At 38.3% G+C, this 14496-nt stretch overlaps 1 protein-coding gene across 2 annotated transcripts in view; it reads left to right on the forward strand.

Moving 5' to 3' along the window:
- MIPOL1 (mirror-image polydactyly 1) overlaps nucleotides 1-14496 on the forward strand; it is a 176854-nt gene that overhangs the window by 149210 nt on the left and 13148 nt on the right. For both annotated transcript variants that reach the window (XM_054276183.1, XM_054276182.1), the window contains one exon: nucleotides 7942-8172. In XM_054276183.1, the coding sequence (XP_054132158.1) occupies nucleotides 7942-8172 (231 nt within the window). The remainder of the gene's footprint in view (nucleotides 1-7941; nucleotides 8173-14496) is intronic.

The raw sequence follows: 14496 nt of genomic DNA on the forward strand, positions 1-14496 counted from the left end.
TCACTTTATCTATGCCAGTGTTTGGGAGTTATTCCTGTGATCTTTATTTTTGAAGACTATTGAATGGCATCAAGAGCACAAAGGAAGCCATGTAAACACTGGGGAAAAAGTAATGCTTATTCTTCTGGGAAAACATTTATGGTGATTCACATTTTGGAAACTGAAACACAATCAATGTTTTATTCCCAGATTATTTTCCAAGAAAAATCTTGGATCCATTGCTGAATCAGTTTCTTCAAAATACTTGGGCTCATATTGAAGTTGGATCATACAGAAGAGGCTGGAAAACTGTGCTGTGGGAGAGAGTCAGAGGATTCCTCCATTCTCTGACATTAGCACAGAGGCATGGAATAAGCCCATCTAAGTGTCTAAGGTGGTCTTTGGATCCTACCTGGCTCTAGCAGAGGAATACCTGCATGATGTGAAAGGATCAGGACAAAAGTTTCTTTGTTAGGGATCTAGACAGGCAGCTTCATACAGAAAAAATAGAAAATGGAAACATGCTTGATAAAACTTATCACATTAATATACCTACTTGGAGATGGGAATATTCAATGTATGGGTACAAAAAGTCACTGGATCCTAGTATAACTATTTTAGAGTCGGGGGTTTTTTTCCTGTGAAAAGAAGCTAAAAGTCCTACGTTGTCTTGATGTGAATAAGAGCTAAGAATTTTTCAGAAACTGAAGCTTTGTAAGAAAATCTCAAATACGCACTTGTATAACAGGTTTTGAGCAAGTTTGGCACAGTATTACTAGTACAGTATAAAAGGCTAGGTTCCTTGATGTATATTTCTAGTTGGCATTTTATCAAGGAAATAAACTTTGGGTTTTCTGTATATTGTGACATGTGGATTGAAACTACATTTTCTCTGTCCAAAGCCTTGATTTAAAAGCATTAGATCATTAAATTCAGTGCTTTTGCATAAGGCTAAAATTGTAACCGAACAAATTATTTATGCAGATAGAAGCAAGATAAAGTTTCTTTCAAGAGTTCTTTAACATATCAGATTGATAAGAGTCAAAACACCTTTACTGCCATTAAATATTTACCAAGACTTGGCTTTTGGAAGAGGGGCAGTTCAGTGCAGTGTGTTTGGCTCCATGCAATGCTATTGATTAGCTATCAGAAGGACATAGTTAATGGGTAACTGGAGGTATTACAGAGCTCTCCACATTCTTGTCAAGTCTTTTCTCTGAAGATGACCTAAAATAAAGTCAGTTACAACTGGCGTTCACCTGAGACAGATTGCACAAGTTCGCCTACGGTATGAACAAAAGGTTCACAAGGATCAGTTGACCAGGTCTTAGGCAATCCTTTCTAGTAGTTGTCATCACTGCTGGACTTTAGAACTGCACGTGTTTACATTTAATTAGAAAGAACACACAGTTTACATCGCACAGTAGCTATCGGCATCAAATCAGAATTGATTTCCGCTCTCTTTCTCAAATGGCTATTTCTTTCCGACTAATTAAAAAAAGGCACATAACAAAATGACTCATATAAATTTTAAAGCAAAGTAAACACTATTCCCTGGAGACAAAAATAAAAGTCAACAGCACATAGTCATTACATTGAGCTTGTTTTCAGGTGATTCTGATGCCTGCATTATGATATGCATCAGTGCCATCAGATTTCTTTTATATAGATTTATAAATGGCATGCCCTTTGCGCTGAGTGGACAATTCTTTGACTGTTTCAGTTTTCAGGGTCAGGATTCTTATTTATTTCAGCTGGATTGTTGCAATTTATCTAATATGAGTTGATTCACTAATGTTCCTACTTTTTGCCAAAGGATTTTATTAATTTGAAATAAAATTGTCTGTGTGTAGGTCACTCATGTAAAATAGAAGCCAGATGCCATTATCTTTACCAGTGAGAAGCTGCAAAGGAAACTAAAGGCCCAAGCCATATTAGCCTTAACTTCATGCCTAATTTCTAACCAAGAAATCTCCATTAGATTTTATTAGCTCTGCAGGCAAATCTAAATTCAAACTATGATGACAGGCATCATCAATTAAGGCTTCTGGCAGAAATGTCTGGCTCTTGAGTGCCCCCATTCTTTGTCATCAGGGAAGATTCCCGTGGTAGGGGTTTTGGAGAGTAAATGTTCACACCCAGCAGTACTGTCAAGCCAGTGGGAACTGAAGGGGTTGCTGAAGGTCTAGACCGGGTTGGTGGGTGTGTGGGGACAGTAGGAGCTGATCCTGAAAAGTCTGGTCAGAAGACTTGATGTTCCTTTATGCCCTGGTTTTCTTATGTGTGACAGTGTTCAAGATGAAGCTCTTGGCAAGGATGATCAGAAAAGTAATACACAGTGTTTTAAATTACAAAGTAGTACATTGTTGTCTACCAGTTTTTGTTGGTATGCCAGTGGTTGTTATTGTAGTGCACCTCCAAGAGTTACTGCTTTCTTAATTCAGTTTATATTTGAGGAGAATGGTGCACTGTTCTTTAAATGGTTGTCAGAAATGTTGTTGAAAACACAGTGTCAGTATAAAAAATAAATCGCTATGACCTTTAGGACAAGATCCTCTGTGTCTCTTCCACCAAGTTCGTGTTTCTGCAAATCCCTGACATCGGCAGTTTCCCTGCTGGCCCCAGGCCAGAGCTGCTGGCTCCACACCACCCACATACACACCCCTTCAGTGATCCATGTCAACCCCGCAGCCGGCAGAGAGGCGCAGGTGCTGCCAGCTCAGGCTGGCCAGGGGAAGGTGGCCGTGCCCCTCGCTTTGCCTGCTGCCCACAGCTGAGCCAGGGGCTGCTCTGCCTTTGCTGAATGCTTGCACCTCCCAGGGAGAGCAGACGGGAGGTTGTGATGCACATTAAAACATGGAGTCGCTGGCACCATCTTAGGTGCCCATTATATTCACATACTGAGGTCACTCTTGGTGCCAGCTCCGTCTTCGATTAATAGATAAGGTTCCCTCTCTATTTGCAGTGTTACCTAAATAATCCATTACTGTAGGGAATAACTACAGTATTACAAATACCAAGTTAAAGTTATTTTGTTAACTAAAGCCATTGGCAAATATTTAAGAATAGCCAAAGCATATGAATTGACAATAAAGAACAGATACAAGATAGCAAAATTCTTACTTGTAGCATCTAGTGGAATAAAGTAAACACTTTACCATTTTTTTCTTTTTCTTTTTTTAATTTTGGGTTAATTTTACTTAGTTAGAAGCAAGCCTTCATGGTACACCCAGCAAATGCTTAGGCTAAAATATGCTAATACAGCCAATTCTTTGTCAAAATATGATAGGAACATTTTTATGGAAAGCTTGGTTCTAGGAATAACATAATTTGGGAAAACTACAAACAGTACTTGCAATAGTTTGCTGTATTGCTGTCCTCTAATTAGTGGAAAAAAACTGAGAGCCTGTGAATCTGTGTTTTGCAAGTAGCACAGATACATTGTGGAACCCTGAAGATGTGCAATTAATGTTAACATGTAGCAAGTAATATTCAGTATTAAAGCATAAAGTCTACAGTAGTCTCTTCTGTGAACTCATGTGCACTGTATCTCTGTGTAAGAAGAAAAGTTAAGTTGCAATCTTCCAGTCTCTAATCAATTAGAGATAGCAGAGACCCCAGTCCCAGGTCCATCAGGTACCCAGGGAATCCAGGTGGATTTCTTAGCTACAAGCTAGCTCCTTAGCTGTGGGTCTGTGTCACAGCATGTGCCACAGCTGAGACAGCTGCCATGCACCATACAATTTCAGAAGGCTTTAAGCACTCGCCCACACAGAGCAACACCATACCACATCAGAAGCCTTCAAGTGTCTGCCCTTCTTGTTCTTTAGCCCTACCTTTTATACCCCTCATGCTGATGCCTGAGGCACACCTGTGTGCCTCTGTTCCCTTTGGTGGTTGGTCAGTGCCCCTGGGCACTCCATGGCTCACTGCTGCCAATGCTGCTCACCTGCTGCTCACAGCTGTGCCCACTGGGGATGAGGCTGAGCCACAGCCCCACTCCCAATTACCACAGGTCTGTGCTCCAGCTGAAGGGAGTAGCACTATAACTGCAGACACTTCAAAAAGACTTCCTTCTACTCATCAGTCCCATGCATGTTTTGCTCTGTTTCAACCAAGCACTGTTAATCCAGAAACTATTTTTGTGGAGGTCCTAGACCATTTGATGGCATGGTGAATGTGAGGAATGATAGGTGGTGCTGAATGTCATGCACCTATCACTCACATGAGGCTGTGCTATCTCAGCAATTTGCCCAGGGGCTGCATAAAGTGAACAGAAGACATTTGATTACAGTTCAACTCCCTAAATGTAGAGTTTGTAATGGAGGCATTACAAACATAATTTCCAATTATGTCTTGTTTGAGAGCATGTCTTGGTAGTCCTTCAGCTTCAAGAAAGGCTCAGATTATTAACTCCATGTCCTACTCCCCCTCCCAGGCTAATCAGAGGGAAATGTTGTGGGTACTTCTGTGGTCCTGGACAGTAAAAATGAAGCTGAAAGGAATATGTTTTCTGGTTGGCATCACCAGAAGACCATCTGGATTTAGTTTTGTCCTAAATTCTTATTGTGCTGCATCTAACTTAGCTCTCTCAGCAGTGATGAGTCTCTTGACCTTAGTGAAGCTCAGAGCACTTTGCAAAGGTAGAATTGTGATCGCTCTTATTTAAATATAAGAAGACTCAGGCTCAAGGAGGAGAAATGTGTTTGCTAGTGGCCTTAAATTGATATTTGTTGAAACATAGAAATTCTAAGATGGATAGTAGTCAATTCAAGCTTTCACTGTAGCTAATGAACCTATGTTTGAATCATCTAGTGTCCACGCTCTTAGGACCCTGGTAGAGGATGCACATTTCTGTAGATCATTTCAGGACCTAAGGCTGAATCTCAAGGTGCCGCTCACTGTTGTTCCATACTCAGATGTAATTGAGTCTGGGCATGCATGATCAGAACCAATCTGTAAGCATAGTGTCCTGTGAAATGCTGAAGTTGTATGCCCAACCACCACAGAGAAGAAAATAGATGATGGCCTCTGTTCAACAAGTGGTTGAGGTTGCCTGAGCTCTAGACTATGAATGCATGGGTACATCACAACAAGAGAGTGACACTCTGTGATGGACTGTGACAGTGCAAAGAGCATACTCTGCATTATGTGCAACGAGCATTCCCACTGTAACATGGTCCATGGCCTGCGTGCCAGAGTCTGCCTTTGGCTGCTGCCTTCAGATAAATTAGTGAGAGATGGTTTGTTGTACTGGGAAGGAAACACAGTCCTCTTACCTTGTGTAAATGCAGGCAGAGGAAGACTAGTAAAATATTTGTCTATGGTAGGGCAATGTCATCTAGTTACCAGCCTACCAGCTGTCAGGCTCCTGACTCACGTGTAGTGCAAACTTGACTATTTAATATCCTCCACTTCACAGCAAAATTTCAAAGTCCTTTTAGGGCTTATGGGCCTTTTTTGACACCATCTTATTGCAGTATTTCCTAAGAGCACCTTTGAGGTAGTATTTTCAAGGTATTGATGCTGCCCGGCCCTTGAATGCACTCAGTGGCATGAGGGGACGCTCCTCAAAGCCATCCTGAGTGCAGGCTGAGGCCTGAGAGGTCTCCGGGACCTGTGAGAAACATTTGTGGTGAAAACCAAGGTCAGAGCTACATGCCTTTGGGAACATTGGATATGTTTATCACTGGGGTGGAGGCAGTGGGAGGGAACGGGTAGGGAATGTTTGGTTTTTTGCTGGATTTTTTTTTTGTTCCTTTAGGTGGAAGGTTTTGCTATGTTGTTCAGTTACTGCTTCAGGTGAAAAATCATTTCCCACCTAGCAGCAAAAATATGCCTGGCAAGGTGAGAAGTGTTTTAGGAGCAGCACTTCATAGAGTTGATTTTCAGCCAAAGTCAAGTCCTTCTGGGAGCTATTACAACTGGGGATATTTCTTTGCAGGGTTGAAGCTACTCTGACTTTGGTGACTGAGGAAACCTCTTGCTCTCTACTGAGCTGGACAAGTGATATCAATTCATGTCACTTTTTCTTCTGCCTAGACACAGTTGAGGCAGGTCCCTGAAGCTCTCAGACCCAAGATGGAGCAGGAAAGAGGCCATGTTGCCATAGTAAAGCAAAAGGCTTACTAACAAGAATATGTGAATTACTGAAATTCAGGAAGTATTTAAATACTTCTGTGACCCATTCTTCAGGCCTAGAACTCCCATTTATTTTTTTATTATAGCACGGAGAAATAATCTTCAAGTGAATGAAGGAATTTTAATTTAGTAAATTTCAGGAGGGATGAAATAAAAGTATTTTACCAAAACACATATTGATGGAAGCCTGGAAATTACATGCTTTTGGAAAAAAAAATTGTTAAAAGATCTATCAATCACAGTGCCTTTATCTGGAGGAATCACACTGGTTACAAAGTGTATACATCAGAATCTATTGGTCACTCAGATGCAATCATTATGAGTTAAGAAATGTAGTATTATATAGCAATTGTAGTAGTATAAATGTGTTTTTCATGGCCAGTCTTTGAAAATGGGCCTGGTTGTAGCCACAGAGAGCCAGTATTTTAGGATCTAAATAAATTATTTTATATTTCATATATTCTGGGAAAAAACTCTGAGCTGGTGTGAACAAGGTAGAATATTTAATCTATCCTCCAGTTTTTTGACCATATATTTCAGACCCATATATTCACTGAACAGTTTAGCTTCTCATATGTCTTTTTTTTTCTTTTAATCTTGTGCCAGGTGTTTAAGAAGTGGGCAGCAGTGGTATTTCAGTAACCTGCTTTCAACATTATTTGTATACCTTTGTGTTTTTCCATGGTGATCAATGCTCAACTGTAGTGGAACTTCAGTCAGTAAATTTTATGTGCAACTGCTAGAGTAATTTTTTTTTAATTAGTCCATTCTAGGAATTTTTATGTCCCTTTATGAATAATTATATTTTCAGTATGTCTTCATTTAATTGAGAAGATTTTTCACATTGTTTTCAGATAATTACAGGTAGTATGCACAATGATATGTCAACACTCTTACCTTTTAGCTTCTCTATTTCTCTTAGTTCATCCACATTTTGTTTGTTCGTGTATATTACATTTTAGTTTATTTATGGTTTTCCTTCATGTGCTGTTGGAACTGTCAGTGTTTTCCATGCAAATACCTTAATAAACTGCAGAGAAAGAAAATATGCTATTGCATACTAGCAGGTGTCATGTAGACTGTCTTGAACACCTTAATCAGTGTGTATGGCTACTAGAAATCCACACTGAAATAATGTTTGGTTTGTCCAGAACTTTCTGACACACAAATACAAAGCATTTAGTGCTATATTCTGGTTTGTGCACTGAAAGAGTGTTGGGTCTGTGCTCTTTGATTTGGAATCTCTATGAACTTACCTCAAAATCCTGGATAAAACTGAATGGAGGCATTTAGAATTGATTAGCATGTGCAAATCATATTACTAAGTAATCCTGTTGATTTACTGATTTCAACTTTTGAATTGTAGTGGTTTTATTCCTTTCATTTCATTGAAAAGTCTTCTTTTGCAAATAAATCCCTTGTAGCTGGTGGTTCTGCTTGCTAAAAGAGAGTCCTGTGTACCACAAGTTATTAACACATCAATAACTTATACTGATTAATTCAACTTTATATAAATCACAATAAAAACTTTTTGCTGCAGCTCGGAGGTGATCAACAAGATGCTACAGCTGGAAAATACTTCCTCTTGAGTTTTTGCTGAATTTTTTTTTACTTTTTCAAATTTTTATGGTTGTTACATACTTCTAGAAGAGCATTGCAGAAAAGGTTTATTCTTTTTGTTCTCTGTCACTTCTGAAGTATAATTTGTTTTGTTACTAGTGCATGTGAGTCCAAATATATGACATATTGAATGTATTAATTCATTCTTGCAGCTCAACCTTAGACTGAAATTTAGTAACATGTATAATTTGTTTTTCCCAGGTTATACAAGTCTTTGTCTGAAGGATTGAGTCTGAAGAACCAGCCTAGCTGTGCTTTCAGTATTTCTGAAGGTGGACTGCAGGGAAGGGAGGATGTTGTGACCCTAACCTATGGCCAGATTGAAGAGCTGGCAGCTCAGCTGCAGCAGACTCGATCCGAGCAAAAGGACACTGAGCTGAAGCTCCAGAAAGCCCTGGAAGCTTTGCAGGAGGCCAATGAAAAAGTTCAAAAGTGAGTCACTTGCCTTCCAACAAAAATTGCAGTTGTAATCCACAGGAAGCATTTTTTTCTGGTATTTTGTCTATAACTGAAAGTGTGGCAGTACTCAGAAAAGGTCCTTTAAAATGATTCTTCCTTTGTCAGCTCATTTCCTACTCAGTGTGAAGCTGATCATTTTAACAGGTTTGTCCTATTAGGCAAGTCAGGGTACCTCTCATTACTGTTAAGGAAATTGCTTCCTACATGTGCAAGGCACAGAGAAAGTCTTTCCATCTCCTATGAATGGTTTTCACTGTTCTCTTACCCTGTGGCAATCCTATGGCTACAGAGTATTTCCCTTTATAATTACATGGTAGAATAGTACGGTTCTCATTTTTGGTCTGTTACACATCTGGCAGGTTTCATGCCACGGTAAATGCTTATGGGGTTGTTTAGGGATGGCTTCAAAATCTCACTGAGAGCCTCAGGAAGTCTCTGAGTTGGTGAACAGAGATTGTGTTCTCTTTGCCATCATGAGTTTCCCTGTTAAAAGGTTACTGAACTCCAAAACCTGAAGTTCATCTCTAGTGAAGTACGTATTGTCATGTTTGTTATTAGTTGTGCCTCTTGACAGTCTGGTGCTTCTCATCTCTGCATTACATTCATCAAGTGCAAAATTCTCCTCTCTCATCCTTCCAAGGTGGTCGATGATGAGCTGATGCAAATTTTCCTGTCTGTCCATATATGTCTTCAACTTAAATGTCTACAGCATGTTTACAGAGTAGCCAGAAACTGGCTTATAATATATTGCAAGCACCTAACAAAAGCTTTTCTTTAAAAAAAAAATATGCTGAGTTCTATTTTAAAATAGTTATATTCCTATCTCTTTTATTTATTCATAGCTACATAAAATATAATTAAGGTATTTATCTATGAAAATGCATCTTTTTAGTCATCTCTTTAAATCCTCCAGTGATTGTTTGATAATCATTCAAGTCTTTATTCTGAGCACTTAGACATATTTGAAACTTTGAGAGGTGTGTGGTTGATAAAAATAAACCTATTAAAAAAATTAAGTAATGGTAAAGGGAATATTGGTAGAACCTTTTTAACTTTTTTAGTTTTTACATCTAGTTTTATTTATAAATGTTTAATAATATAGCTATTTAAGCAGAGGTTGAGTTTTTACTGGTTTGGGTTTTTTTTTTCCCTAAAGTGAAACAATCTTGTTTAATCCCATGTACGCAGGGTGGCTAAAGTAGAACTGCAGCCACAAACTGAATTAAAGTAGTAGTGATGCACCGCTATAGTGAAAAGAATTTACGTAATTTAACATGCTCAACTACTTGGGAAAATTTTGGTCAGGTTAGTTTTCATTATTGTTAAGATCAGACGACTGAGCCTATAGCAAAATCAAACAATTGGTTGGAGTCTTTTGATGACAATAGCATGCCCTTTTTACCACGAAACTGTGGAAATGCTCTGCGCGTCTTCCCAGCACCCGGAGTCATCCACCCCCATCTTATAATTCAACCTGCAAACAGATTAAGCAGCTGAGTTTGTGGAAAGTGTGTTTACTTTGAGCTAAGAACCCTTGTGTGACACTATAGAGATTCCTCTGACACCTCTGGGAGAGCTACACAGACAGTTCGTACTCATCAGCAGGGAAACCGGGCTGAGAATTCCCAATTTCTTTGTAACCTCAACTGCTTCATACAAATCAGTGTTTGGCAATTAGGTAGGAACTCATTTGTTAGCTTAGCATTTTATTTAGAAGATGTAGGATGTTCTACATTTCAAAAAAAGACTGACAATTTATAAACCTGTCAACAGAAAGGCTTTTTGGTATTAATTACAGTAGTATTAATTATTAGCACTGCCTTAAGAGGATGCTTAATGTCGTTTAAAATGTGTCACTAAAATTCATAGACTAAAGACCGTTATAAAATAATCTGGTTTCTTGACTATTTTAAATGCTCAGCTAAAATTTAATTCTGACATATGAAGGAAGTAGTTTTGTCAGCTGCATAGTTTCTCAATATTATTCAGTAAAATAACGACAGTTGAAAATCAGAATAGTGAAATAATTATGACCTTCATTAAGAAAGAACATTACTGTAATTAAGAATGTTAAGAAAATATGTACTTCGTTTTTCATACAATGTAGTTTACAGTGGTTTTACACTGCCTTTGCTAATCTGTTCTCTGGCAACATGAAAGAATTTTTTAATATTCTTAAAAACTTCAGTGTTTGCATTCAGCATGATATACAGAGCTTAAAAGAGAGTTGTAATTCTCCACAGCATTTGCATCATGTCAGCCATTTGTGTACCCACCAGTAGTTGCTGCTTTCTAGAGGTGAGACCTGAGTCAGAATAATGGTCCTGTGCTTTCCATCAGGACAAAAAGCATCTAAAAAATTTCTTGATCCTATCCCACACAAAACAGCAGGGGGATGTGAACCAGAAGTGAAATGTTTTAGTATCTACTTATAGTCAACTTGGGTGTAGTAAACATCTGTTTATACTGAAGTAGGGTGAGCATCTCACGTTGGCTAGCTGCAGTGTGAGATATAAATTGAGACTGTCTGCTCTTGCTTCTGAAGATGATTCACCATCCTGACAGGGGTGCTGGTGTAAAACAAGAAACATTTATGCTCAGAGGGTGGTCACATAGATTTAGCTGCATTTGCGTGAATGTCTTTTGATTTTGAGACACTGTCAAGATACGCTTAAACTTTTAAGGGAGCACTATACTTTATAAAGCAAGTACATATTCTAACTGGGGTCTATGTAAATAAATACATGTATGTACACACAAAACAATACATATTTATTCAATATACTATTATGTTCTGCACAGTAATATTTTTAATCAATACTCTGGAATGGCTCTGACTATAATTTTCTATATTTAATTAATGTTTCTATTTTGTGGTTACACAGAATTAGGACAGGAGCACAGAATTCACCAGGAATGTTGGTGTAGTACCACAGGCCCCTGCAAGTTTGTCCTGCTTGAGAAGCCAGGAGCCAGCTGGTGCACTCCCAGCAGGGAAATGGGGCTGACCTGGTGAAGGTGGCTGGGGGAGCCTGTGAATTAATTAATACTCTGCCAACAGAGGAAGCAAGGCATTTTAAAAATGTCCTTCCGGCTGGAACCTCTGGGATTGTGGAGTGGTCGCTGATGTCAGTGAGATCAGAGCAGGTTATAATGTAATACCGAATCAATATTAGCCAATTATCAGTAAAGGTTGAGGCCACTTTTGATGTTTTTCCAGGAAATGTTCTATTTTTCTGCAACAGCTTTGCAGCTGGAGTGAATTTTAATGCAATTTGTCTTTTGGGAACTTCTATTTTTTTCTCATAATTTAATGATTCTAGCTCAGTAAAGCACAGCTCTGCATGTGAGCACAGCTACACTTGCATAGTCGTGTAGCTGTGTGAAGTGGCAGAGGAGGGTGAGTGGGTAGAATTTCTATATAATCCTCTAAAAATAAACACAAATAATCCACAAAGTAGCAGTGCAGTACTAAAATATACAGGTATGAAAATAAGCATAAATGGTGAGAAGGATCCTGCTTGTGTACTTTGTCAAGGTAGTTCTGACTATGAACAAAGTTAATATAAAAGTGATCTAAACCAGAAGTCGTTGCTTCATTTGTCCTAAACTGTTTATTAGAGACCTTTTCAATTTTCTTTTTCTTTCTTTTAAAGAGGAATTCGGGAGAATTACAGCTTTGGATAAAAATTTTTAGTTGATTTAATACATAAGAAAATTAAGTGGTCTTCTGAATTAAATTCTATCCTTAATAACATTGCTTTACCCCTAGGGTCTGGGGTTTTTTTGACCACCTAAATTTCATTGTGACTGGAATACGTCCTTTATTTGTTTAGTCCTGAATTTCCCTCTAGCCTTTTTGAAAATGCTTTCTCTGCTTTTGTACTTGTTCACTTGTTTTCTTAGCTGATGCTGATATATAAGTTGATCTATGAAACAACAATAACAAACAGTTGACACGGATGAAAACAATACAAAAAATGCAAAGAAATAAGAAACAAGCATTTATTAAGTAGTTAGTGTCCCCCTCTTCTGCAAGTAAAACTAATCTGCCTTCTGAGTGCGGGAGCTGTGTGTATTTCACATCAATGTCCAACACGTTCTTCAGTGCGGGCTGGAGGGTCTAATCTTTCCCAGAATGATCAGAGCAGTGCAGTTGAAGAACAAGGATGAATATTTGAATAATCACACCACAATGTGAGGTGACCCTCCGACAGGGGACTGACCACATACACATATGGATTTTGGGAAGAAGCTCTGATGCTCTTTTTTAACACAGCTGTGAGAAGAATGTGGCTAAGACCCAGTAGTCTTTCTTGAGTATAGCTGGCAAAGGAAACCATGAGGAGAAGAGAATTTAACACATGGGTGTAAGGGAGTTCACTTCATTGATGCGATCTGAGGGGAATGTCTAATGACTGGAAGAATCAAACTTGGCAATGAAAACACAAAGCTCTTTTCATCAATTCAAACGCTGACTCTAAAGCTGCAGATGGTTACCTCCAGCCTCGCCTATTCAGTGTGGGGTTGTATAAAATGGCACTTTGGTGAATACTAATAGATCAAAACAAAGATTTAATAACATAAAGATGTGGTGTTCATTTTTAAATGAGGATACAGGTCAGTGTCTCAGAAAAGAGTGAAATAAGTATCTTTATGTATGGGTCTAAAGTCTCTGGAGATTTTTAACTGCAAACATATCTTTAGTGTGCAGATTGTATTCAGTATGGGGCAGCTATGCAGGGAACAGGCTAAAAGCAAGATTTCAGAATTATTATACTAATTGAGCCTCTTTGCAACATGCAAATGTCGTTAACTAGTTATCTGCTTTTAAAATCATACCTACATTTATTTAGCTGAAGTATACATTGTAGCTTGTATGCGTTGAGCTACTTGTTGTAGGAAAGAATGGAGCTAGTTAATTAGAAATTGCAGGCAGAAGCACTTCACAAAAGAAACAAGTTGTACATTCACTGGGACTTAAAGCTGTTTGTTTTGGAGGAACCACCAAGTCTTAGAGAATTCAGTTGGCTTTATTTTAAATTTGAGAGAGCTGTTTCTTTCAAAACAATAAATATGATTTAATCTCTTTCTTTATTAAGATGTTATATTTAGATGTTGAGACTTTTCTATTAAAACTAAATTGCTTTTTTTGCTGGTTTTTTACTTACAAAATTATACGCTGGTGCATGCCAGATCAAAACATTAAATACTGGAGGCTAGGAGTACAATTTCATAGATACTAATAGTTTTGCTCATTTGTGTCAGTAAATAATTTAGCACATGTCTAAAAGTGATTTTCCTTTTAATGATAACTACTGAGCTGCCTGCTGCTGTGAAAATTCTGCTGAGTTTGAATAGTTGGTAATCTTTTAATATCATATGGGGAATAATTTAAGTGGTGCTGGCGTTTTGAAATGTAAAGTAAGTCCTGGTGTCTTGTTGAAGAATGTAGAGACAGAGCTAGTTTCTTAGTTACAGCAAATTGACTTTGCTCTGTCACACTAAGTTGCATTCATTTGTCCCAGTTAAGGGTATGACCTGTAGTTTGCTGAGAAACAGATGCTGGTGGGTACATTCAAAAGAAAAGTGAGTGAGGGCAAGGTGCTAAGAATCTTATACTTGCTATAGCAATCCACAGAAGTCAATGGATATCAGAGTTTGTATGGAAGGAAATGGAAAGCAAAGGAAGACGACTTTTGTAGCACTTTAGGATACCAATGCAAAATTAGCAAAGGTTCTGGTTTTCAGATTGGATCAAAACTTATTAAATGGGATTCAAAATGGAAAAAACTCCTTGATGAGGACTGATGTATTGGCTGTCTCATACAATGATTAAAAGCAGATTAAAAGCTCCATGGGGCCCATAAGAGATACACAATCTCCACAGGCAGGGTTTTATGGTGTTTAGGAAACCCACACTAGCCAGATGGAAGATTCCCAGACACGCAAAACTACCACATACTCTGAAGAATTCTGCAGAGCTGATGCAAATTTTTTTGGCATACCAGACATGAGTAGGAACATGAGAAAGTTCAAAACACAAAATCTAGTAGCTGTAACTCATATCACATACGAAATTATTACCATAGAGTAGCAATTAGAGGCTGTGTGAATGTACCAGATTTAGGGGCAATAGGCTGGAGTAGTCTGCTAGTCAGTGAGGAAATAAGACTAATTGAAATGTGTGAAAAAAGTCATGCTTGATATTACTGAAAGCAATACATAGCAGGGTCAGGATTTTTTAGAATACTTGGAATTCTGCACTAACACCAGTGATTTCTCTCAGAAAAATTC

The sequence above is a fragment of the Melozone crissalis genome, unplaced genomic scaffold (genome assembly GCF_028551555.1).
Source record: "Melozone crissalis strain CALT ecotype California unplaced genomic scaffold, PUWL_Pcris_2 ptg000018l_1, whole genome shotgun sequence".
Classification (NCBI taxonomy): Eukaryota; Metazoa; Chordata; class Aves; order Passeriformes; family Passerellidae; genus Melozone; species Melozone crissalis.